Source organism: Manis pentadactyla, chromosome 1 (genome assembly GCF_030020395.1).
Source record: "Manis pentadactyla isolate mManPen7 chromosome 1, mManPen7.hap1, whole genome shotgun sequence".
Lineage (NCBI taxonomy): Eukaryota > Metazoa > Chordata > Mammalia > Pholidota > Manidae > Manis > Manis pentadactyla.
This window is the reverse complement of record NC_080019.1, coordinates 207,383,594-207,411,111: the sequence shown is the minus strand read 5'-3', so window position 1 is coordinate 207,411,111 and position 27,518 is coordinate 207,383,594. Positions and strand designations below refer to the sequence as shown.

The 27,518-nt window shown below is 46.0% G+C and overlaps 1 protein-coding gene across 2 annotated transcripts in view; it reads left to right on the top strand.

Annotated features, from left to right (window-relative positions):
• Positions 1-21,080: 21,080 nt before the first annotated feature.
• Positions 21,081-27,518, top strand: part of LMCD1 (LIM and cysteine rich domains 1) — a 52,785-nt gene continuing 46,347 nt past the window's right edge. The window contains exon 1 of one of the 2 annotated variants that reach the window (XM_036877768.2): positions 21,081-21,249. In XM_036877768.2, coding sequence (XP_036733663.2) covers positions 21,208-21,249 — 42 coding nt within the window. In that variant the 5' untranslated portion in view covers positions 21,081-21,207. The remainder of the gene's footprint in view (positions 21,250-27,518) is intronic. The other variant, XM_057507065.1, reaches the window with a different exon arrangement.

Genomic DNA, 27,518 nt, shown 5'->3' with positions numbered 1-27,518 from the left:
TAACAATACTTGGTGTGAACCCGTCCAAATGCTTTTCATCACATGACTGAGATGCCCATCTGCCCCAGGATCACCACACGACACTGAGATGCCCTTCTGTCCCAGTATCATCACATGACACTGGGACGCCCGTCTGTCCCAGAATCATCACGCAACACCTGGATATCTGTCTGTCCCAGTACCCTGAGCCCCCAAGGCTGGAATTTGCTCTGCTCATTATGTCATGGTTCTGTGGGCCTGGATCCCAACCCTGCCTCAAACATTGACTAGTGTGTGTCTTAAGACTAGTTCATTGAACTCTCTGTGCCTCTGTTTCCTCATCTGTACAATGGGACTCAGAGTTGGGGCCTCTCTCATCAGGCTCTTATGAGCATTGAATGAGTTAATATTTTCAAGTGCTCAGAACCAGGGCCTGGCACAGATGAGACCTGTATAAATGTTGACTGTTACTACTATTGTCTCTAGCTCTGTGTCTAGCCCCAAACCCAAAGATCTGACTGCGTGAGGGCGCATGTCTCTTAATCCGTATGACTTCAAATGTGCCCATGAGTTGGCTGCCCTCTGGCAGTTTGGTCATGGTCCTCCGGACAGGCTTCTGGAACTTTCTCACTGACATTTCCCCCTTCACTAAGATCCACTTTCATCACCACTATTATTGATTGAGTTCTTGTGTGCTGGGGCATATTCTATCTCATTTTGCCCTCCAAAGGGTCCTATCAAAGAACTCACCCATGTTCATAACAGCCTTGCTCATGATAGCCAAAACAAGGAAGCAACCCAAATGTGGAAGAAGTTGGTCAAAGCCCCCGCAACGAGTAAAAGGCAGCAAACTCATGTCTGTCTGACACCCAAAGGTGCTCTCTGCCCAGGATGCCAAGATCATTGCAGGTGCTTAATAAGCATTTGCTGGGTGGATAAGATCAACAAAATTTATCCCAATGTTTATCCTTCATTTTCCCTTCTGCTATGTTTAATCAATGGCTTTCTGCAAACAGGAAGATGGCTGGTGGTAATCAAGGAAAAATAAGTAAGATGTTAGTACTTTCTTTGTTTGCTCCAAATCAAGGACATTCTGTGGACCTGTCAGTCCAGACACAGCGCTCTTTCTGGACAAGGCGGAGTGGGGACTGGCAGCGAACATCTCTCCAATGTATCACGTTGGTACTTAAGAGCAGTGAGAACCAAAGAAGTTGGAGACGGGTCCACAGAGCATTGCTAGAAGAAAAGCCATCAGTGCACAGATGAGGAAACTGCAGCCCAGAGACAAGGGAGCAATCCAGTGCCCTCCAGCCTGCTGGCAGGGAGGCGGGAGAAGGAGCCAGACCTCACGGTCCAGGTCCACACACTCTGCAGCAGGAAGGGAGCATGGCCCCATCACCCTGGGTGTACCCCAGGTCAAACAGGCCCTCCATGGACACCTCCATGATCTTGAGCACATCACTGGACCTCTAAGACACTGTTTCTCCACTGATAAAATGCAGATGTGAATTCTTTCATTTGAGTTAGTAACAAGAACAAATGGAACCCATCCCCACCAAAAAAAAATCACTGAGTAAAATACAACAAATGCAATAAAGTATCAGAAGAAACAGACAATTCACAAAACAGGAAAAAATTATATATATATATGTACGTATGTATATGTGTGTGTGTGAGTATCATTAGTGATCAGGGAAATGCAAATCAAAACTACAATGGGAGACAATTTTTTTTATGTCTATGACAACGGGAAAACGTTTCAATCTGACAGTTTCAAACCCTGCACTGGATATAATCTGAATGCTTTCTCTTACATTTCTGGTGAAGTGTGTCAATCAGCCCAACCACTTTGGCAAACTGGAATACACGAGAATGTTCAAATGCCACACGGTGAGGAGCCAACATTTGGCAATCACCCAACCAAAAATGCATGAAAACAAGAGGGTACAAATTAGCTGTGGGATATTCCCCCTGGGGTCATCTAGAGCCGTCACTATGGATAAACTACAGAGAAATGCATGAGGTGGATGAGTATCAGCAAGGTACTATATGGAATAAACCAGGTCCCTAAAATTATGTAAAGTGTGGTAGCCCTTTGGAAAAAGTTACAACTAAAGTAAAATATACACATATGTTTATGAATGCACATAGATGCAATCCAATTACATAAAGAGGAAAGCCAGAGAGGTGTGGAAATGGGGCTCAGGACGATATTACCTCTGATGGGGTGGCAGGGATGAAGTGGGGCAGGGACATGTGAGTTGGTATCAACATCTGAGCTTCTAAGTCCAGGTCGTGAGTGTTCACTGCATTATGAAGATATGTAATTTTTAGTTTGTGTCATGTACTCGAGTCATTATTAATTTAATTCTGTGAATATGAGTACATCGGTGACAATGGTTCCATCTTGGCGGGGATGCCTTGAAGATTCAGAATGAGTGGCCCAGCCCCTGGGCATCTCCATAATAACATCCAGCTCTTGGGTGGTGGTGTTTAAGGGACGCGTGGCTCAAAAACAGCTTAAAGTGAGTCGGAGAACATAAAATTCCTTTCACTCCAACTCCTGCCTCATGGCTCAACCGATTTCGTGAATCAAGATGATCCCTCCGGTCTTTTTGGAGCTCGTACTTGAAAAGATCACACAGCTCTTGTCAGGAGAGAGTAAGACCCAGTTACTTCCTGCATAACCTTCAGCCAGTTTTCTCTGAATAACAACCTCTTTAAAGTGCTGTGACGTGCCTGCACCACCCTCCTTTCAGAAGGAACTCTCACAGTCGAGTCTCTGGCCCTGTCCTTTTGAAGGATTTCACCTGGCCTAGACTTTTGTCAAAATAAAAACTGGCTTTCTGTGGGGAGTGTGGCGGGGGCGGGGGCACGCTGTTGAGACTGCTCTCGGCAGTAGGTAGGAGTTTTCTTTTTCCTCCCACACAACACAAGGAACAGAGGAGTCATTTAAGCCTTACAAATACTGGCAGGCTCAAAAAGCAAGTCGCCAGCCTTAAAAACATGTCTCTGTTTCCTTTGGCTAATTTGCAAATCCAGTCATATTTCCAGATAAGAAGGTAAACAGAGGGTGGACGAGATTAAGGAGGCCTATCTTAGGCCAGCATCTTTATAGAGCAGAAATGTTATAGAGTCTTTCCCTCTCAGGGAGAAGGAGAGTAGCCAAGCTCATAACAGCCCTCAAACCCAGGAGGAAGGTAGAAGTAGACACTTCTCTCTCTCTCTCTGCCCCTTCACGAAGAAAGTCAGAATATCAGCAAAAGGCTGCTGGACGTATCTGTGCCAGATCCCAGTCTCAGGGCTTAGAGACAGGGGGCAGGGTTGAAAACAAATTATTAAAAGTATGGAGTAGGTCTGTGTATGCATATGAAGTATTGTGTATAAATAGAGTTTGTAGTCTCTAAAGCTCTAGGAGGGATGGGCTGCCTGGACAGGAAGCAAGCTCCCCATCTCTCAAAAAATGTGGCAAGCCCCTCTTAGCACAGACGCTGAGGAATGTTCTCAGGATGTTAGGGCCAGATCAGAGGCTTGAAGCTGGGGAGACAGGGAGGATGAGTCTGAAACCCTCTGAAACTGAAGGCGGAAGGCTGCACAACTGGAGCGCCAGTTCGCAGCCTCTGTGATATTCTCAGTGAAGTGTGTGACCCTCAGAGAGAGAACGAACCTACAGGCTAGATGATCTTTAAGGTTTCTCCCTCACCAAACCCCAGGACCTGGAATCCTTTATTTTATGTCCCTGAAGGTAAGCTAGGGTACCCGATATTCTGTAAGCTGTAAGGTGTGCCCTATGTAGAATGTGGGCCCCATGAAGACAAGGAGTTTTCTGTGTTCCCTTCACTGCTGCACCACCAGCATCTACAACAGTGGTTGACGCACACCACATACTTAGGAAACATCTGCTGATTAATCTGGGATGAATGAACCGCGGCTAAGACCCCACTTCCTTCTCCTGAGGGGACCCATGGACAAATGGTGTCTCATCCGCTCAGGGGAAGATGGGGCTGGGCTCAGCTAACGTTCCTCTTTGGACCTTATCTGCACAGACTTAGAGGGCCTCCTCTTTAATTCTAGGAATCACCACATCTGGACTCTAATGTCAGCTCCTGGTTATTTCATCTGACGGGGCACCCCTGAAATGTCCCCCCTACTCTTAGCGTAGAAAGGCAGGTGTTGACTGTGGCCCTGGACACCGGACTTATAAAAGGCTTCCGCTGCCCTTGACTTCAAACCTCATGTTGTGACACGGAGACCTAATCGTGTTGATGCTGGTCTCCAAGGTAAACAAAGTTTTACAGGGGAAATGCTTGGACCTAGAGATTCCTATTTGCTCCAAGTTTGGACTAATGGCCGGAATAAGGAGCATTTCCATTCACTTCCTATTGAAGCGCTGCTGATAATGTAGCTAAGTGGATAGCCCGAAACCATTCCTATTGGTCAAATATCAAAAACAGTCTCTGGAATACAATCAATACTTCCCAGCCCTGTGGCCCTGTGGGATGTCACCTAGAGGAAATGCCAAGAACTGTACCTCTATGAGGGCCCCCAAGATCCTGAGAAAAAGAGCCAGGAGAGAGGGGACAAGGGAAGGTTGGGAGAGAAGAGAGCAACACACAGCACGGGCTCATCCGACTTGCTAACCATCACCCTATTTACAGGCCTGGTGCAAAATTACCCCTGTTAAGTATGTTAGTTCACTGAACACTTCCAACAGCCCTGAGAGAGAGGTTTCATTTTCCCCCATTTTACAGATGAGAAAACTAAGGCTCAGAGACTTGTCCAGGGTCACACAGCTGAGATGTGGCCATGCTGAGATTTATACTAAAGCCTGTGCTCTTAACTACTATTTTGCACTGCCTCCCTTTATGGCCAGATCCTGCTCCTCTCTCTTCACCTTAGGTCCCTCCCCATGCTCTGAGGGTGCTTTCTGAGTTCCATTGTGACACCTCAGGCCTGGAGAGAAGAGAAATCATGCATATGAAACAAGGAACTAATGGCAGTTCCATATGCTGGGTAGTAGATTGCAGCAGCTGGAGATGGACGTGGTGCTTCACGGGTAGGTCAGTGAGCTTGGCCAGGGCAGGGTTTCAAGCAGGGGAGGAACATGGCCAGGACTGTGTGTTAGAAACAGCCTGCTGACTGTGGCGTGCCAATCCTCAAGGGGCCCCAAGAAAGACAGACGCCGCTGGGCAGAGGAAGTCGTCTGGCCCACCGCACTCCCGGAAGGGGTGAGCCTGGCAAACCTCAGCCTCATAACCCAGTCTGGGAAGCTGGCTCCTGCTGGGTTTGGCAAAGAGGCATTTATGAGCTCAGGAGGAGAAAGTGCAGAGTGGCGGTGATTTAGAGACGCAAGGGATCTGCTGTACCCAATTCAGAGCAGGGCCATTGCACAGAAGGGCTTGGCCATGCATCTAGGCTCCCTGTGTTTCTGACACATGCGGTATCATATCCAAACTGGAGTCCGGCTCATGCTTCGCACACGGAGGCTTAGAGCACTGAAAAGGTCCAGAAACCAGACATGACAGCGTCACCTGGGAGTTTGTGTCAGAAATGCAGAATCCCCGGCTCCATCTAAATCTGCTGAATCTGGATCTTTAAAAGTCTGAAAACTCTCGCCCTGACCTAGGATCCAAATCTCTGGAGCTACATTTCTCCAATCTGCTCCATCTCTCAGCTCCCCAGGTGAATTGGATACATGCTAAAGTTTGAGAGGCAGTACAGGAAACCTTTGAAATGTCGTAAGATTATCAATATTGTGGCTTTCAAACCACACCTTTCAGATGCCTCCCCAAGCCAGGAATGTCACAGAAATTCCCCTTGCAATGACCTAGAAAATATCATCACTTGATTTGTAGCCCATCTACTTCTAAAAAAGGATGTGTGACAGCTTATAAACAGAGCGGGTGGTCAGCTAAGCTGCCTAACACAACGGGTTGTAGGGAAATCCCACAAGCCCACAACCCACTAAGCACCGTTCTCTACTTTAAGATATTATAGAGCCCAAAATCCCATTGCTGGGTTTTGCTTGTGCTTCTTTTTAAAATTATGAGTGTTCCTCAGAAGAAAAAGCACGTTTACACTCAGACTAAGTCGTTGATGACTTTTCACAAGCTGCCCTTCCCCATGGCAATCTGTGAGCAAGCCTTGTCACTCAACCTCCAGAGACAGTCCTGAAGGTTCACCCTGTTTCCTTGTCCACTGTGGGATCACGCCTCATTTGAATGCCTGCCAAGAACTTTCCAGCTGGCTCCTCTGCTCCCACTCCTGCCACTCTCTGATCTCTGCTCCACACAGCACTCAGAGTGGTCCCTGAACGATGCCAATCACACCACGCTCTACCCCAGCCAAAGCCGAGAACTGCTGCCATCAGTTTCCATTGGCTGCTGTAACAAACTAAAGCAGCAAAAATGTATTGTCTCACACTTCTGGAGGCCAGAAGTCCAAAATCCATTAGCACTGGGTTGAAATCAGAATGTCAGCAAAGGCCAGGCAACTTGCAGAGGCTCTAAAGGAGAATCTGTCCCTTGCCTCTTCCAGCTTCGGTAGGCTGCTGGCATTCCTTTGCTCATGGCCACAGGACTCCAGTCTCTGCCTCCATAGTCACACTGTCTCCTCCTCTTCTGTCTGTGCCAAATCTCCCTCTGCCTCCTTCTTTACAGGGATACATGTGATGGCACTTAGGCCCATCTGGATAACCCAGGGTAACTCCCCCATCTCAGAGTCCTTAATCACATCTGCAAAGTCTGTTTTTGTCATGTTGGAAAAAAACTTACAGGTTCCAAAGTGTGGAGATCTTTGGGGATCATTGTTCAGCCTACCACACTGCCTTCCCATTGCACTTGATAGAATCTGAAGTCTTTACTGTGGCCCCTAAGTCCTATGTGGCCTGGCCCCTACCCGCCTCTCAGACCCCCCATCTCACTCCACTTTCCTCCTCTCCCAGCCCACCCCTCTCTACTCTGCCTTTAGATCATCAAATAAGTATGTTGCTACCACAGGGCCTTTGCTCTTACAAGGCGTTTTGCTTGGAATGCTACTAGTCTTGGCCTCGTTTGCTGAATGAATGAACAAGTGAATGAGTGAGCGACTTGTTCCCAAGAACTCAGGGAACAATATGCAGGAAAAGGTAGAAGCAGTGGCACAAGTGGAGATTAACTTCACCTACTTCCCAATCTTGCCTAGGAAGTTGTTTGGCTAACAATGCTTCCACCCACTCTTTTTTTTAGTTGCCAAATACCTCAAAACGTCCACAGCTCTTAGTTACCTTTAGGTTCTCTGGAAAGGAATTGCTTTAGAGGGATGTAGCCAGGTTGGCACCAGGAACTGAGAGAAGTAATGTCATATAAAACCATCCCCTAACTCTTTGTTCCTGGAGAAATAAGACAGTCCAAGGTGCAGAAAGCTATTTCGACTTCCAGCAACAATTCTAATGATGTTTCTTTTTCGCGTGGTTGATAAATGCCCACTGTTGATTTTAGTGGCAATCTTACAAAGGCCACTGCTAGTGGCTGTGTCCTGTCCTGGAGACAGGAGGCCTGCCTGTGGTTAAGTGATCCTTAATTATCTCCTGACTCTGAGAGCAGGTCTCTCATTAAATAGAATTCCTCATGTGCTATGATGCAAATGTAAATAGGAGTTGCTTCTTGCCCCCAGAAAGAAGAAGTCTGAGTCCTGCGCAGCTAGACAAATCACTAGCAGTTAGACAAATCACTAGAGCATAGACAGTGGGTAGTCTAGAGTGATCAACTCACCTTGTTCCAGTTTGCCTGCATCTTTTCCCATTTATGCTTTAAATCCTGCATCCTGGGAAACCCCTCAGGCCCAGGTAAACTGGGACGACAGGTCACCCTAGTGGAAGCTAACAGGCCTGTCCCTAACACTTGAGGAACCTAGAACAAAAGTGCTTAAGTAGAGACCCATCTAATGTTTGTCTAAATATACAGAAGTTATAAATCAAACTAACCCATGGCTAAAGAAAAATATGGTCTATCCTCCTATCATGATAAATGTCTTCCAAACAACCTGGAAGGCCAGGTTTGCATTCCAAGTTCTTAAGACTCCCCTCTGAATTTTGGTCTGTCTCTGTCCCACCCACTGAGTGGTCTTGCTGTCAACCGTGCAGATATACAAACTCCATCCACACCCCATAAACATCCACTTCATGGTTAACCCCAGAGCCTGGGGTAAACTGTGACAAGGTCTGTCCTTGGAGGGAATGGCCCAACGCAAGATTCCCACTCTGCTCTGGAAGTGGGATTGTGACCCTTCAAGAAGGGAATTCTGGGGTGCAGGGAAGCTAAGCCTGGCCTGCAAGAGGTGGGTGACCAGAGGGCCAGTGTGGGGTCCCCAGGACAAGAGCCACTATAGTAGGAGTTGCCAGTCTCTGGAAGCCCCTTGAAATTAAGCAAGCATGGGAAAATTTCCAACTTCCAAACACACCACAAAGTCCTTCCTGGGCAGAGGTTAGAGTTGTTCAGCCTAGAGACATAGTTTGTACGAAACCTCATAGTTGCCTTCAGAGTATTCCTAGAAAGACCTAACGGAGGCCCTCCCAAGAAGAAACAAAATTACAATATGGTGGGGGAAGAAGTCATGTGGCAAAGAAGAACTACTTCAGAGAATGGCATTCCTGCCTGGAGATTGACAAGAGAAGTTTCTGCCATGGAGAGACCTGTGGGCACAGGGGTTCTGGTTTCCTTCATGGAATTTACTTTGATGGCTGATGCAGACTGTGGTTAAAGTATCAGTAGTTTAAAGATATTGCATGTTGAAAATGACACGCCTGCTCTTGCAGCCTTGTTCATATGAGCACGGTGAGTGCCAGGCAGCCAGGATTATGTAAATAACAGCACAGGGGTGATGTAAAGATATGAGGTGGTAAAAAAGATCATGACAGGAGAAACACTGATGTCTTGGTTAAAAGCATAGTGTCAGGTAGTTTGGGTCTAGATAATGCCTCTGCCATTAACTAACAATGAGATCTTAGGTGGGTTACTTTGCCTCTTTGAGCCTCAGTTTTAATTTCTAAGCAAAATCAGGATCCAAACAGCAGCTAGCACATGTGATTGGTATGAGGATTAATGGAGATAAAATAAATAAAGAACTCAACCAGTAGATACTACCAGTAGTAACACTGTGAATGTCCCCAAATACTGCTGACTCTAAGTAAGAGAAAGGATGGAGGCGGTAGTGGTGACAGTGATGGGGATGGTAGTTGCAATACTGCACTAGTAGAGTGATACTAGTTCACGTCAAGAAGAGGCAAACCACTGCCGTAATACTGGCTATGGGTAGATTAGTTGGATTTTAAGGCTCCCAGTTCTTGAGAACAGAAAGGAAGGAAGAGATCTTTCACGATGATTCAGATGCTGGGTGAAAGAATCCCTCTGAGGAAGGAGCTGATGTCTGGACTAAGCCTATGGTAAGTGCAGGATCCCAAACAGAGCTACAGGGAGTCACAGGGGAACATGACTCACTCACACTTTCATTGAGAACGTGTGGCACAAACTCAGCGGCGCCCCTGCGTGCAGATTCATCCCAAACCACGTGGAGGACAGCAAGAGAGGCTGATGAGGTAGCACTCCGTTGTATGCACTGCTGTATAGACTCGAGCTGAGTCATCGTAGCAATTCACTACCATCTCCAGTGACAGAAGACAGATCATTCCCTGGCAAGCCTGAATCACCCCACCACCAGCCACCACTCCATCCCTGGACACACTTAGGGACTACTACTCAGCCGCAGATGAATCATTTCTAAATTAAGCATGAAGATTTCCAAATTAGCTCAAAGCGATCTAACATCTGGACAGGAGATATTTACTACCGAGTTGGAGTTGGGGACATAAGGAGAGCAAAAAAATAGAAGGCCAGGTTCTCTAAGAAAATAATCCATTTTCTTTTTGAAATATAGGACCTATTTTTGCAAAAATGACCTACTCACTCTATTTTTTTTTATCACTGAGAAGAAAAAGAAGTGTGTGTGATGGATTGCTTTGCACTAAATAAAGATGCCGTGTGAACATTAGGCTTTCTAATTTGGTTTATATTACTCTAGCCACATTTAAAATGTACATGTGAGCATAAGATTGATTCATTTCTGGGTTGGATTGCCTAAGGTCTTTCTATTCTTACAACTTCCCACAAAGCTTTCTCATGCCTTCTGGGATGCAGGAAAAAGCTCACCCCAAGATGCCCTCTGACCTGGTCACCCCAAATTCTTGCTCTTGTTCGCAGGGGCTGCAAGCCCTTGCTCTTTGAGAGCAGACTAGGAAGGTCCAGAGGCTCTCTTTGTCCCCACTTCTCACTGGCTTTTGTTACCGACTTTCCAGTTCCTGGGAACATGGGTGAAAAAAGCATTCATGGTCATTACCAGCCATGCCAGGATTCGACTCCTGGCTCCACTATTCCACTCAAGGTGGCTGTGGACAGTCGCTTATCCTCTCTGGGCCTCAGCTTCCTCATCTGTGAAATGGGGACACTTAGAGTCCCTAACTCGGGATTACTAGGAGGATTAAGTGTGACCATCTCCATGAAGGACTTGGCCCAGTGCCTAGCCACATGGCAAGGGCTCCACAAATGTTAGCTTGTATTTTTTCTAAAGACAAGTGTTTGGAGTTATTTATTTAGATGCCCAGCCAAACCGAACTTCTTTCGCTGCAGGGCCCAACCTCTTCCTATCATAATGCTCCCTATTCATCACCCTTTCTGGTAATGGCTTGTTTTAACATCTGTCTTCCCCAGAAGAATAGATCCTATGGCTCTTTTTTTCACTGCTGTATACACAACACCCTGCGGAGCTCTTGGTGCAGAAAGAGCTGTGCAATAGTCATTTGTTGAATGACTGAATGACTGGCTGAACCACAGAACAAATGACTGAATGACTGACTGGGTGATTGAATGAGTGAATGAATGAACTGATGAATGAATAACTGAAACTGATCATCTAAATTCAACTGGATGGTATAAAAAGACTTTCTTAGCATAACAAATAATGAGACTGCTCAATACAGGACTTTAACTTGGAAAAGTAGGGTGCTTGGGGGGATAGTTAAGAACTGATTTTGAATATCTTAAAATTTCATTTTTTTCCCTCTATCAATGACGGGATGGGTGATAATGCCCTACTGGAAAACATTACTCACTCCACACTCACGTGGCCCTCAAATTGCCCATCCTTCCCACCCTCCATCATAACTAGGATCTGCTTGACAACTTCTGGCCTCAGCACGTCTGTCCATGTCATATGACATCATGTCCAAACCATGTGTCTTTGGCAATGAGAACAACTGGGAGAATCAACAGGAAGCCCCAGATCTTGCCTTGCCTAACTTCTGAATCTTTCCTGCAATCTTCCACCCACCCCTTTCTTCTGGATGAGCTCATCATGTCTTTCCAGAAAGTCTGATCAGTGGCAAGGCATTGCTGGATTTCATCAGGGGGATTTGGTGTCTTCATAACTTGTTCATCTGCCACATGACATGCTCGTCTTTCAGAAGCTCTGGAATTCTGCCCACAGACGTCTGGACATTCCACGGCATTCCCAGAGGGCCTCTTAGGATGTACATGGTCAGCCATAGAAGATCCTAATTGTTTCTAAGTTACAATTTGCCTCAAACAAAAATACTTAAAATGAACAGTGAACAGTATTTTGACTATCCTGTCCTCCTCCTAAGAATCTGCGATTGTAACAAAATAAATGAAACACTTATTTAATGCCATTTTTCTTGTGTAAGACAGGATAAAAACTCCCAAATCCAGGCTGAACAAAACCTTAAAGGCCACTGGGAAGATTTTCTAAGAGAACCAGGTATGGTGACTACCTACCTGGATATTAGCAAATAATAATAATAATACAACTATCAGGTATCAAACACTGTCTCCATGCCAGGCATCAGACTTCATGTTTTTACACATTAGCATGTTTAACCTGCCTGGAAGTCCTATGAGATTGATATTACTGCTTCCATTTTACAGAGAGGTGAACTAAGGTTCCCAGTAGGTGCCCAGGAAAGAATCTGAACCAAATTTCTCTGACTTTAAAGCTGGCACTCCTACCTTCCACGGTCATTGAGCTAGGAGGCAAGGTGAACAGCCGACAGAGAGGAATGGACTGGTGGAATATAACTGAGGACAAAACAGTGCCTTACATTTGGAAGGGAGAGCAGGGACAAGACCTGGTGAAACGTGACCACAATTTTCTAATAGATCAACTGTCATTGTGTGAGAAAGGGACGGCCATCAGATAGATTACAGAGGCTGGAAAGGACACATGGGTGACAGCTCTAGGAAGACAAGTCAACCCAAGGTAATGAAGCACTTCTAACAATGAGAACTGCCCCCAAACTGCTAGAACCATCTGGTGAAACCTGGGCCCTTGTACCCAGAAAGCATCCAAGCAGGATGAGGAAACATCTTGCTGGGTGGTGCCACGGAGGGGGTGGGATACCTTGGAGGTCCTGGCCAACTCCCAGTTCCTCTGTTTGCTTTGGGTGGGTGCTCCCTAGTCATCTACCCTTGCTTGTACCCACCACTATCTGCTGCAGGTGTGCACGTAAAAGAATCTTGGCAAAACCAGTCCAGTGCAATAGCTTCATTCCCCTAAAGACAGAGGAAGTAATAATGGGGAACCCGTTTGTGCTCATTTCCATCTTAAAGCTGGAACAATCTCAGAAAATAGTTTCCCCATACAGCTATACTATGTCCACACAGCTAAGAAGTGGTAGAATCAGGTTCAAACTCAAATACGCCTGACTTCAAAACCTTACTCTTTTCCCAACAGTGGGCTGCTGAAGCCAGTGAGGGGGGAGGCTAGACAGGGCACAGAGAGTGCAGTAAGACACAAGGGAGTAGGTCACAGTGGGCTGCTCAGTTTCATCATCGAGGAAAGGCAAGAAAGAGGGGGATGTGCCTCAGGCCAGACCTCCCTCCTTCACAATTCACTCTGCTTCTGGACTTGAGCCCAAGTCACAGAACAGGTTCCAGATTGCAAATGATGCAAGTGAACAGATAGGACCTCAGACATCTCAATCTGAACAAAACTCACATACGGCAACTTTGCCCCCAAAGGTAACATACAGAAGCACCTTCATCATTTTTTCCCAGAGTACAGCATGATTTCAACATCCCACAGGGAAATGTTACCAGATAATGCAAGTTCAAAGAGCTTTGGAAAATGAAAATTCCAACACGGCACAACAGAATAGAAAATGTGATAATGAGAAACGATGTTAATAATGGCTTTAACTATACTGATTTTTATCTCCTCTCTGTCTCTGTGGTTCTCCTGGGAAACAGGGGAGCTATAATACTTCCACCAAACCCCCACTAATTAGAGATATCCTGATGGGTTGAGTAGGCCTGATTTTCACCACTATCTGGTATGTAGAAAGTTACTATAAAATAGGATTTTATTTTAGTTCCCATAATTAGATTGTTGAAGGTTACCTATAATTAGACCTCAGTGTTAAGTGTGCACTGGGGAAGAAGGGTTGAAATTTTTTTTATTTCTATGCTAAGGATGCAGACCCTATACTGTAGAAAGTAAATGTGATTAGCATAGCTTGGCAAGTGGTGGACGCCCCCAAGAAATGGTTAGTTGCTTTGTAGTTTTTATCAGTACCATCTCTGGAGTCTGACACATGTGGGTCCAAATTCAGGCTCTGCAATCAGCTCTGTGACCTTGTGAAAATTACTTCATGTCCCTAGGGCTCGGTTTGTTCTGTAAAATGCAGATAAGACCACCTGCCTCAGGGAGGTGTTGGATAAGCCTGGTGAAGTTGTGTTGGTGGCTTTGTGTGTCAGAAATGGCACTTGGAACCAGTTATCCTGAGAATGTCCCTTGAAGCTGGGCATTGTCCCCTTTGATAGGCGTCTTATAACCATCCCCCAAAAACACACACAAACTAGCTCCTCCTCCCCTACGCCTCTCCCACAAAGATCAAAATCATTCTCAGACTAGGATCTTGGATCTGCAACATCACCCCTCAATCCCCTTCAGTACACTTTCTCCTCAGTGAGTCATACCAACACCTCCCTTCCAGTGGGCCACGTAGAGTACAAGTATTTTGCTACAACTTGGTGGCAAACTCCATGCAGGTCATCAGATTACAGTGATTCAGGCTTAGGAAGGGGGACCAGCTCAGCAAGTTGCTCCAAGTTCCCCGGTGTCTCGCACTCCAGCCTCATCTCCAAGGACTCAAGACTAGATTCATGTTGCTGAACCCTGGCATGGGAGCACTTCATATCTGGGGGATGGGCAGGGCCTACACCCTGCTTTGTACGCGGCCCACATTGACTTCTCACAATAAGCCCCATTTTACCGATAAGGAGACTAAGGCACAAGGGAGTTACATGCCTACAGTCACCATCAGTGGCCCAAGGACAACTCCACAGTCAGTCTTTCTCTCATGACACAAGAGCAGTAGGAAGACCTGTCAGGGAGAAGGTCCCCAAATTTCTGTCTTGCTTTTCCCAGCACTGCTAGGTAGTTTTCCTATTTGAATTAATTGCCAAGCCCTAAATCCTTTTGACTAATTCATGTGCCAGTAGCCAAAAAGACTACCTGAGAAACACACAGGGTGGTCTGTATCTCAGTAACCTAGTAGAGGTTGCAACAGGATCATGTCTAAAACCTACTTTGGCTTCTGTATGAATCAGGCTCCGGGCTGCAAACACTTAAAGGGGTAACTGAAGGGAGTTTTACAAAAAGGGCTATCAATGAAGGTGAAAACAGAGTCCAGGGAACCCCCTTGAAATGAGGAAGTACAGACCACCCCCAGCCCTGAAGGGGCCAAGGGAGAGAGAGAGCTGTTCCCGGGCTGACAGGAGCTACGGCTATCGGTAGAGAACACAACTACCTCTAAATCCCAGAACAACAAGGAGGAAGTGGGGAGATTAAATGCACCCACCTCTGATCTCCCATGGAGTCCCTCACTGGCAGAATCCTATGGAAAGGGGGCAAAGAGACCCAGACATAGAGTCCCTGGGTCAGCCTGCCAGGCACAGAGCTAGAGGGCGTGGGGAGAGAGCAGATCTGCAAGGGAGCACAGAGAACATCCAGAACAATCCCCAAAGGCTGGCAGTCCTGCCTCTCCACATTCATCCAGGCTAAGCCTGCACTCTGAAGCTAGGAATCTCCTGAGGGACCCCAGGTAGGTCTGGATCCCAAAGGGCTGCGAGGCACTGAGAAACTTATATAACCCAACAGAGCTTCATTTTCCCATTTGTAAATAGGAAGTGCAACATCTGCCACCTGGAGTTGTTCAAGGATTAACCACAAAACACTGAGGGCATACAGAAAATGCCAGGCATGTGTTCCCTTCCATCCTGATACCCAACACACACACACAACACACACACACACACACACACACACACACACACACACACACACACACACACACACACACACACAATGGATAGGCTGACTGCAGCATTAAATATGACATGTATGGAAAGTAATGGTATAATATGGTTGAGTCCTTCAGGACCATAACTAGAACTATCTCCTTGATAAGAGTAAATGCTGCTTTAAAAAAGGACACACTCAACTCATGTAACTTATTGCCCCAGGAAGCTTTGAGAATTGAGGGGAGCAGAAGTATTTCCTCCAAAAAGAGGTACCAAACTTCTTCACCCCCAGAAGCAGCAGATAATTAAGTCTTCGTAACAGATCGAAAAGTGAGGAGGAGGACAGCGTACTCATTATCTATGCTGTGTAACAAATTATCATGAACTGAGCAACTTAGAACAACACTCATTTATCATTCTGCCTTGTACATTAAACAGAATTCCTTTCCCTCCAGATGTGGAACTCATGGCAGCGTTCTTCTTAGAGGCCAGCAGGACAGAGGTAGAGATTTCTTTCATCTCTGCCTTCTAGGTCCTTTTGTAAAGGGCTTCCCTGATTAGGTCAGGTCCACTGACGACAATCTCCCTTTTGGCTGACCTGTTAGAGACCTTCATCACATCTGTGAAATCCCTTCACTTCTGCCATAAGACACAATGCCGTCAGGGGAGTGAAACCCTAGCGCCTTGGCCACATTCTGTTGTTAGAAGCCACGTACACGCACCAGCCACACTCAGCAGGAAGGGATTCTACAAGGGCCTGGGTCACTGGGAAGCCTCTTAGTATCCTGCCCACTACAGACAGTTACAGACCGATAAATATACTTGGTAAGGCAGGAGGAATGAAAATGATTAACCTCATTTTTCAGAGACTCTTCATCACTGAGCGTGCCCCCCCGACGGAGCTGAAACACACAGAGAGGTTTTCTGGGTCTACATCTCGCCCTCCTTCCATTCCCTCGTCAACCTGATGAAGAAGGGAGCGGCTTCACTGCACCAGCAGCTCGGCTATGTATCCGATACTTAGAGCAAGTCGATCAGAGTTGCTCCCAGTAAATAATAATAAATTTAAGTTGCAAGTGGCCTTGTGGATGATGGTCAGCCACACCATTTTTAGCAGAGGATCATTTAGATTTAGGATCAAAATGCAGGGCTCTGGACTCTAGAGCCAGTGCTCCTTCATAACAGACAGGTTCTTCTTGTGTCTTCCACTGTCCTTGTCAAAGTCAGGCTATACAGCACGAGAATATTCGGGTCCAACAATCATGTTTTGTTTTTACCCAAATGTTTTGGCCTTATAGGCAAAGCCTTTCTTGATCTAGGAGGCTATCCAAAAATCTGGCAAAAATTAGTTATTCTAAAATTAAAGTTACTGTAGGAATGGCAGGAAAGAAACCAAAAAACTTAAGTTATGAATGAGTCACATATATGTGGTACATATCACAGTCCAAGTTGATACAAATTAAAATATATTAAGTGATTCATGGTGTATACACACACACACACAACACACACACACACACACACACAAAGTATATATGTGGTTCCTACATTATTTATATCAGTTATACACATTAAAATATACTGTGTGGTTCCTGGATTATTTATATCTACCTACTCTAAAGTGTTGAGTGTTTTATTGAACACAATACATTTAAAAAATCATAACCAAATAGAAACTATCACTCATGTTTGCATATTAAAATGAATAAGCCATGCCTGCTACAAAACCATGATTGTCCAGGCTTTCCTGAAGTGTCCTATATGAAGGTCTTGATTGGCCTTTCTCTGGCTTTGACTTCGGGCACCGTGCTTGAAAAACAGAGTTAACCAGACACGTAATTTTTGGATCTCAGTCCCTCAGTGTCTCCATCTGATAATGAGGGGTTGTTAGAAACCAGCTAGGTCTACATTAGTAGCTCGAGAGTCCTTGTGAGTTAAATAGTAAATCAGACATTGTCACTCCCCCGCTTAAAACTCTCTATACTCACCCTGTCCAACACTGCAGCCACTGTGGCTTCTGAGTATTTGCAATGTGGCTGATTTGAACTGACATGTACTCTAAGTGTAAAACACACCAGATTCAAAGATGTACCATGTAAAAAAAAAGGATGTAAAACATCTCAGTAATGTTTTCTATCAGCCACAGGTGGAAACGACATTATGGATCTACTAGGTTTAAAATAAAAGGTACTATAAATCGCTTGCCTGTTTTTCCTTTTTTTAAATGTAGTTATCAGAATTTTTTAAATGACGTGTGGTGTACATTATGTGTCAGTTGAAAGGCACTGATCTGTAACTTCCCACTGTTCTCAGAGAATAATTTAAACTGCTTAGCAGGATCCAGTGTGAACTGGTCCTTACCCATCTCCCCCAGGTCCCTCATGCATCTTCCCCTCATTACCCTCCAGCCACACTAACCTTATGATCCCTCAGACATGGCAAGCTCATACTCACCTTACAGTCTTTGCATGCATGACTCCATTCTTCTGGAATGTTCTTTCCATGGCGATTCTACTCATAGCTGACTCATTCAGTCAGGCCTTCCTGGACCACCTAATCTGAATGGACCACACATCCAGTGAATCTCTCCTCTATTTATTTCCTCTGAGGCACCACTGCCATCCTCAGTTACCTTATTTAAGTATCCACCTGTTTAATGCCTGTCTCCCCCAACTAGAATAGAAACTGGGTGAGGGGAGGAACTTTCCCAATTTCATTCACTATCTGTGTATCCTCAGCTTAGGGCCTAACCCATTATAGTTCTCAGCACCATGTCTGGTAAATGAATGAACAGGTAAAACAGTGAAAAAGCATGAAACTCAGAATATAAAAATCCCAGTTAGGACAAATCCTCTGATAATGATGACACCACCACCATCTCACTCCAAATAGTTTCTCTTTTCCCTGCAATCAGTCCTTGAGATTTATTATGGGAGGTCGTGTGGTATAGTTGAAGGACAGAGTCCAGAGTTAGAAGTTGTGAGTTCAATACTGGCTGTGTGACCTTAGATAATACCCTTGACTGTCTCAAATCTCCGTTTCTCTCCCAGAGAAATAATTGGAATTATGAGAGAATAATTAAAATTACTCCATCGTTGTCTTGACGCTCAAGACAAGTGCTTTGTCAACCAGAGACCCCCCCACTAATACTTATTAGACCAACATATCCTTGAAGGGGAAGGATTATTTTACGTACCTGGATGTCCCCAGCACCTATCACAAAGCATGGCTTAAGGCAGGTACCCCAAAACTGCTTGATGGATGACCGAGGCTTCAAATAATCCCCAGCACCACAAAGCCATGAAGCCTTGGGAAATCAGATCTCTCTACTGTTCCCAACTGCAAAAGGTACTCCATTTTCTTCCAAAGAGAAACATACAGATCTCAGAGCTGGAGTGAGCCTGAGATGTAATGGCCACATCTCCTCTACTTTATAGAACAGTCTCAAATAATAGTAGTCTGTCCAGGTGTCCAGCCGAGACTCTGAATATAGGTCCCTAAATATTTAGCTCAAAAGTATGTTTTAAAGATTAAGAGACAGCATCCTCAGCCAGGAAGAGATCCACCTCTCACAGGGAGTTGGGTACCACCTTTGTGCCCATACAGGTTCTTTTCCAGAAGGTAGAGACTGGGCAACCCCAAGCAGTAGCTCCTCATTCCTACATTCTGAGAAACAGACTCCACATCAGCCTCCTTCACTGAAACTAGGGCCAAGGGTAAAAATGAGAGAGGCCAGAGGTCTTGTGTTTGGAGCTAATGTTAATAAAATCAGAATTATTCCACAGAGCAATGATTTCCCAAGATGGGGCAAGAAAGGCAGCTTGGAAGGCAGTGGGAAATGACTTCACTGGGAAGGCTTCTGCCTAGTTTGCAAGGGATAAAGCTTGGCTTTGTTACTCTCCTGGCTTCTGTTCCCATAGCTCTGAAATATAAAGGCTTCTGGCATGACATCCCAGTTCAGCACTATTGTTCCTAGGATTTGCTACTAAAAGGCCCATTCACGTGGAAACCGCTCCCAGGCCAGGCTTCTGTTGGCCACCGTTTATTTACACAGGAGTTTAACATGCAGCCCACCTGGGAAGTTTGGACAAACCAGACACGGTGGAGCATTGCACCATCTCTCCCTATTTCTGCCTGGCCTGCTCACTGCTGATTAAAAGCCAGAACATAACCTTCATTCATTCGACACGTGTGTTTTGGGCGTCTGTGTGTACAGCTGGGGGCAAGCAAAACAAACATCAATCATTGCAGAAATCCATGAAAGGAGAAAAGGCCATCCCTCATCTTGGAAAAGGGTAATCACAAACAGAAAGCCCTTTCCAGGAATGAGAAAAAAGAATCACGATTTGGAATCATTGGTCCTGATTTGGGATTACTGGAGATAATGATGTGCTAAGAACCAAACTGGAAGAGGCTTTAGGAAGGAAAGTACCTCCAATAAGAGCAAAAGCCTTAGAATGTGACCTGCAGCTCACCCACTCCCCCAAAATCAGTCCCACAGGAGGTACTCAGAGGCCCCCTCAGGCTCCCTGCAACCTGGTCTTATTTTAGCCCACTTGGGCCCTGGTTTCTGGTAGGGGGCACTGGCAACGTGGGTTACAGGACAAAAAAAAACGCATGGCCGGCAAAACAGTATTCTTCCCAGGGTGAAAAAGAGCTTGCGTTTCATTCTGCATCCCAGCAGGTAAAATGCCTGTGGGAACCCCAGGTCTGTGGAACTGGCTCAACAGAGAGATGAGGCCTTCCAGACAGACAGCATGGCATAGCCACAGAAGACCTGGCCGCTTTTGTCTTATAGGAGATGTTAGATGTTACAAGATACTTCATCCCAAGTATGTGAGCAATCCACTGACATCTTGCAAAAAATATGAATTTCTTAGTTACGGCTTGTAATGATTGGCCTCGTTCCGTCCCCCACGTGAGTTGTCACTCAATCAGCCTTGCTGAAAAGTTCAGCTTTGGACCAGTTACCCTCTCTGATCCTATTTCCTCGTCTTATCAAATGGGCCTGATAATAGCAATCTTCGTCATGGCCATATAATTACACCTGAGATAATTATGGGGAGACAACGAGGGAACAGGAATATAGGCGTGAAGAGGTACAAGTGGGCATTTATAAAACCAGGATAGCATTCTCTTCCTCACTGAATTGGGAGTCTTCCTCTAAAGAAGTTACGGAAGGCAGGCTAATATTTTACAAACATCAAATTTAAAAAAAAAATTGATAACCCACTGGAATCTGAACCCCTCTCTGGTGACTGGAGGGGTTGCCCGGGGTGGGGGAGGCTTGAGCAGGCTGAGTCAGTGCTGCCCCAGACCACCTGCCCCCTCCCCGCCCTTTGACAGGCAGAACGGGTGGGAAGGGGAACGCAGCTCAGCATTTATTTTTGGACCCAGCTCACTAAAAATACCACAGCCTTTCCTGTTTGATCGCTCTCCCTTTTGACCTGAATGGATTGCGGGGCCCAGCAGCCCGCCCCACCCTCTGCCCGGTTTCCTAAAAAGGAGAAGGGCGTGGGGTCGTATTCCTGCCGCTCGAGGGGCAGATGTGCGCCGCCCGGGCCGTCAGGGGCCGCCGCCGTGCTTACGTCAAGGCAGCGCTGCCTCAGCTCCCCAAGAGCCTCCCGGCCGAAGCCACCCAAAGGGAGGGGGAGCCGCGCGCTGGGATTGGCGGGCCAAGTGCAAGCGCCGGCGCGGATTGGCTGGCGAGGTTTTAGAGGGAGTCCCACTCTCCAATTAAAGGGCCCCGCTGCGCCCGGCTGCGCGCAGAGCTCCCCCCCGGCCCGGGAACCTGGCCATTCAGCCACCGCTGTCCCCGCCGCTGCGCGCCCTCGCGCCTCTGCCGCAGAAGCCAGGCGCTGTTTCTCCACCTCAGAACATGGCAAAGGTGGCTAAGGACCTCAACCCAGGCGTTCAAAAGGTGAGCTGGGATCTGCCTGTACTTACCAGATTCTTTCTTTTCCCCCATTTTCCTCTACCATGTGTTTGGGGAGGATTACCTAAAAGTTAAGGAGAAGGAAATTCATTAAATTCCAAAACTTCACAGAACATAGAACAATTGGGAGTGCATGTGTGAGCTAACAGGCATACCCCAGATTTTACTCTTACAAGCAGTTGTGTAATATGTTTGCAAAGGGTCTTTGTTCTTTGATGATGCTAATTAAAATTTGAATAAGATAAAACTTTTTTTTAAATGCTAATCCTATAGTGGTGGGTTGCAGGGACCCTACCTTCCCCTTCTATTCCCCCTCTGGTGATTGGGGTGAAGGCTGGGAGGGTGTGTGATATTTACTCACAAGGAATCTCCCCTTTTGCTGTGATTGCAGTGTTTTGTGATTTACACACACACACATGCACATCATAAAGCCAGTTTTGATGTTGGCAGTGGCAGCAGTTCCAGCACAAGGGAACTAATTTCTGTCCCCAGAGTCTGCATGTTTCCTTTTCCAGAAGGGCTGGCCCAGAGCCCAGAAGGTCAGGGGTGGATTATTTCAGGAGGGCCCTACAGCTGTGCCTATAGCTCCAATACCAGCCTGTTACTTACCTGAGTGCAGCTGGGAGAGGGTACAGGCCAGTCTTAGAGCAAGTGTGAAGTGGAAGGGAGCAGAAAGCTGTCCTAAGCCAATGGGGAAACTGATGCTCAGGGTCACAGAGAGCTGGTTCCAGCAGGCAGCAGAGCATAAGGGAAGCCTTGGGCATGGAAACCCTGGCCTCACCACTTTTTAACTGCACCATAATGACCCAGTCACTTCTCTGAGCCTCAGTTTCCTTGTCTCTGAGTTGGAGATAATAGGCCCCACCAACCTCCCAGAAGCAGTAACAGTGATGATACCCTGTGGGTTAATCTCTCAAAGCAGTCATTTTTAAACTCTGATTTCAGTGGACTTGGTCTCACAAAGTTCTCCCTAGAAATCTGCTATCACCTGTGGGGTAGATGACAGGCAAACAAAACAAAACAAAACACCACTATGTCAGAATAAAAATTAAAATGTAAGCCAGCCACTTAGAGGCACCGCATTCACACATCTGATTTATAGCTGAGCCACAGCCCAACGGCTCCGCCCCAGACTCCCACACAAGGAGCCCAGCGGACCCTTCTGAATGTGTACACCAAGTCAGGCGCAATCAGGGCATCTCTCTGGAATGTACCATACCCCATTTGCCAGACTATTTGCAGAATAAGTCATTCCTCCTTCTATGGAATTCTCATAATCCTTTAGACCTTGGTAAGATACCTATTAATTTCTACCTAGTAATGAATCATGCATGCATGGCTCTTATTTCTCTACAAAGCGTTTTTTTTCTAACCCCCTTGAAGGTAAACCTTTCCTGCTCATCTCTGTTCCAACACAGCAAGCTGTACACAACAGTACTAATGCCAAGGAACCACTGAATATCTGTCCATCTAAGATCATAGTGTTCGGTACATTTTGGACGTTACTGTTTTTTAACTTGTTGTAGCACCAGGGTATCTGTGTGTCTGAACTCCCAAATTCAGCTGAGGTAAAAAAAGTTCAAAGCTAAAGGGGCCGGCAGAGTCCCAATGTCCTCTGGAAAGTCAGATGATTTGGGGTTTTACTACAGGCTGGCTGGTGGTTAATATGCGAAGGAGGATAGGGTACATGGAAATGCCCCTCCCCTCCCCACAAGCTGAGGCCAAACACTTGGAGGAAGACTTGTTTTTATTTTCTTTTGCACAAGAGAGTGTGATTATCTGGATTAGAGGTGGAACATGTTCTCCTTCTTGTCACCCTCTAGTGCCAACTTCCTGGGCCTGCAAAGGGTTTATTTTCCATTTAGATCCAATTACAGGCTTAGGAAAAGAATGTGGTGGGTAGAGATGAAAGGGCAGATATTTTTTACCTCTTGGGACTGTGACAATGAGGAGGAAGATCACCACTTTGTAGATTAACCAAAGTCTTCAACTCCAGAAGTCCAGGGAAGGGAAGGGAGTGGGGGAGAAGCTCTTCTTGCTGAATGTTAAAACAGTGATCAAACATTGTGTCATCAACAGCATGCTGAGAAGCTTTTATTGCACATTTACTTTTTAAACCTGCAGCAGTGTGGGGTTGGAGGATGAGGTTGTTAATAATATTTGACTTCAGAATGCATAATCACACTTCGGCATTTTGAAACGATTTCATAGACTCAGAGCTGCAAGGGACCTATTTACAAAATGAGAAATGGTTTTAGAATGTCACAGAAGCTGTCTCCACTGCCCTGTCCCCAAGAGGAGGGGGATGCAGGGGATCCCCAGAAGCTGAAAAGTCAGAAAAAGGTTTTCAAGAGAGAAGATAAAATCCCAAAACTAGAGTAGCCTTAAAGATCATCTAACCAATCCCAGACAGACTGAGGGACTCACCCTGGGTCTCATGGCAGAGCTTAGAAAGGGTTTCCTACCTCCTCTCTAATGTGTTAAGTCAAATGCTCCCAATGGCTGCTCTTGAGCCATTATTTGTTTTCCTACTGGGAAAGAGAAGACATCCTAGCACAGAAAGTTCCCTGAGAATGATGAAATAGCCAACATTCCTTGGTCCAAAGGGCCTTAAAGACCAAGTGCCATTTCTCTTGGTGACCTTGACCAAAACTGTAGATTTTCTCTTGCATTGTTTGTTCAGTGCATTTAAGAATACTGGTACTGGTCTTCTTGTAACCAGATCTGGGTTCAAATGCCAACTCTCCTATTTACTAGCTGTGTGCTCTTGGGCAAGCTAATTAGCTTCTGAGTCTGTACCCTTACCAAAAATTGGTGAGATGGGAGCAGCCATCTACCTCCCAAGGTGACTGGTCATTTGATGCATTGATGGATATACAGGGTTCAGCGCATGAGCTCTCAAAGAGCTGTGCTGTGATGATAGTATATTTCAATGGGTGTGCAAATGTGGAAAGGGGTCTTTTGGTGAATGAAAGATGCATTTTTTCTTGATGACCGTCCCATCTAAAGAGTAATTTGCAATCAGTTGAACCAAAGCCAGTTGCTCAGCCTTGATAAGCTAGGGCAGTGACCAAATGGTCTTGTCTTCCTTCTAGCCCCAGTGATACAAAATCTACTTACAAAGAACAGAGTTTACCAGGCATGAAGCATAGCATTTTACACTTGGAAGGGAACATGGAGCTCTTTTTGCTTTTTAGATAAGGACACTGAGACCCAGAGGGGGCCCAGCCCCTGCCTGAGATGGCTGAGGAGGTGTGCTGAAGCCCAGGGGGCTCCACAAGGATACAGGCCCCCTGGCCGCCAAGGAGTGATTTTCAGGAATTTAGAACAAACAAGAACAAAGAGAGCTAAGAGCATGTTCACTCTTGACGGTGCGTGTGCCAGTGGCCAGGCTCCAAAAGGTCCTATTTTTCACCCTTGAACGCAAAGTAGGAGGAGCTGGACATGGTGGTTAAACGCGTTGCCAGGCCCAGCCCGGTGTCTCCCCCGCCACCTCCCCCCATCCCACCTCCCCGCCGACATCCCTCTGCCTTTCCCTCCTCCAGCTCCATCCTCCCCTCTGTACCCAGCCCTTCCCGCTTGCACCTCCAGTTCCTGCGGCGGGCAGAGCTCCTGGCAGGCTGCCTGGGCAGCCGGTCCAACATAAACACAGCTCCTCAAGAAATGTCGTTGGCTCCCTCCGTCATAAAAATGTATTAAGCTGTCAGTTAGAGACCTTAATAGCCAAGGCATTGGAGACGTGCCCATAGGTGTATAAGCAACTTGGCCCGAAAGACAATCTTACTTTAAAAAAAAAGAAAGAAATTATCTAAGTCCTTCTTAAAGGATCTCCCAAACCAGATGCTGAAACCATTCCTTTGTAAACCCCAGAGGCTTGTCATACTGTACAGACATGTCTGCATATGTGGGGTTGGGGGCTGACGGGTAGCTTTCACCAAGGTATCTGCCACCTGCGGTGGTGGGAGTCAGGGAAAGGATTCATCACAGATCATTTTGAGGCTCTAATGTCAACCATCTCAGTTCTAAGAGCTTCTCCTAGCTCAGGGCTCACCCACAGTTCTCCCAGTAAAACACTGGTATTTGGGTATTTCCCTGTGAAGATCCTCTCACTGATCTGCTCTCCACATTAACTGACCAAAGGTAGACAAGGAAGAGAAAGCATACGTTGAACTCAGCAAACACTGGGGACCAGGAAGGAGGGACAGTGGCACAGGGTCACTGTGCATCTGCCGTTCCCACCCCTACTCCTGCCACATCCGGGAGGATAAGATGTGGAGCAGAAAAGGGAGGGAATAGTTCCTCCTGCAACCCACGGGGTCAGCCTGGCTCCAGAAAAGGTATTTGATTTGACTTTGGGAAGGAAACTCTTTCCAACTTACACATTTCGACAGTGTGTGTATAATAAAGCGGAAATCTGTCCTGATAAGTACAGACCTTGCGAGTTCTTATCTCCCCGTTTTCTCCCAACACCATTTAAATATTTATTAAAAGAAAAATTTTCTGGCAAAGGGTTGAGTCATTATAATAACTGCAGGCATTTACTCATTGAGTGCCTTAAAAGTCACTTTTCCTAGGAAGTGACAGACATTGGATGAGACCTGGAATTCCTTCTCCCTCAGTCCACCTACCTGTCCCATATGCCAGACTGTCTCCCAAATTAAAAATGAGTATGAAACACAGGCCTCAAACTCCATTGCACTGAAGCACGATTGTAGAACAGCTTTTCAGGACCTCCAGAAGGAAGACACAGCTGTTGTGCTTTAAGGGCCTTCCTTTGGAAATAGCCCCTCTCCCCTTTCATTTGCTAATGGAGAGGATTTGGCTGGCAGCTGCCTTATAATCTCAACCAGGTGCAGGGCTGCCAGCCATTTCCACAGGAGTCCCTCCAGATTATGACGTTTCCTTTGCTTCACATGGAACATTCGAGGTGTCCTGAACCCTTCCTGGAGCTTCACGTGTCAATAGCACAGATCTGCAGAAGCTCTAGAAATGCTTTCCATAAAGCTTTCCTACAAGAGTTGAATAAGCAGTTGGGTCTCATGTGTGCACCGAGACTCCTTGTCTGAAACTTATATTTGGTCTCTAAGCCTAAATATTTGATGAGGAAATTCAGTTGTGTTTTCACAAAAACAGAAACAGTACAATCACAAAGCTTTGTAAACTCTCACAACCCTTTGGCTCATGGTCTGCTCTTTATATGAGAAACAAACATTTCACTCAGGAGGGGTTTCTTTTTTCTCAAAAGGGACATGTTTGGTCTTACTTTTATAATTTATTTGGACTCTTCCCTCATGGCTCTATAGGAAGACTCATCTCTCTATGAGGATAGACAAGTTTGAGAAAAGGCAAAATAGAGGAAGGAAAGACATCTTTTGAGAGCACAGAGTGCCTGACATTGCCTCACACCTCCTTTAGCCATAAGGACTACCATGCAAAAACATTAATGTGGTTTTCTAACATGAGTAACTTAAGACAAGGGGTTTAAGTGTCTTGCCTAAGATCATATGACAGGTTAAGAACTCAAACCTGTCTTCTCTGATTCCAAAACTTAAGCTCTTTCCACTCCAAGAAGAGACAAAGTTTGCATCAGAATCAGAAGTCAGGAGGAGAGGGGCTGTGATTAGTACTGGGAGCTTCACATAGAGATCAAGGTCTTCCTGCACAGCCATAGCCCAATTCAGGAATTGCCTGGCATTTGCCAAATGTTACAGGCCTCGGTACCTCTCTCTCTAGGTCACTACCAGGTGTACAGTGTCTCCCACATCAAGTCAAATCCATTTTCCAGTTATAGAACAAGGGCTGTCTTCAATTTCTCCTGGTTCCTGGTTTTCTAGGAGACAGATACAACTCTCTAGAGACACAATCTAAAAAAAAATCACACAATATTATCCTAAGGTTACTTAGGATGTAGTGACCAAAAAATAAACAAACAAACCCACAAAGCAAACAAAAACCTAGAGATCCCAGTCCCAGAGCTTCCAGGAAATTCTAGCTTGGGGATAAGCTTGGGCTCCGGAATGTGGATCTCTACATGCCTGGTCAGCCTGACTCACGGTCCGCCCAAAGACATGTGAATCAGGACCAAGCAAAACACAGCCTGAACCCCCACTAGGACATGCTTTAAAAGGAAATAAGATCACTGAGGGGCAAGAAACCAAAGGCTCCATCTGGCAAGTCACTCTTGTGAAGGACAGAGAAGCACTGGGGGCCGGTCTGTGGCTGCTGTTCCAAATCCACACGATTTGTTTAGGGAC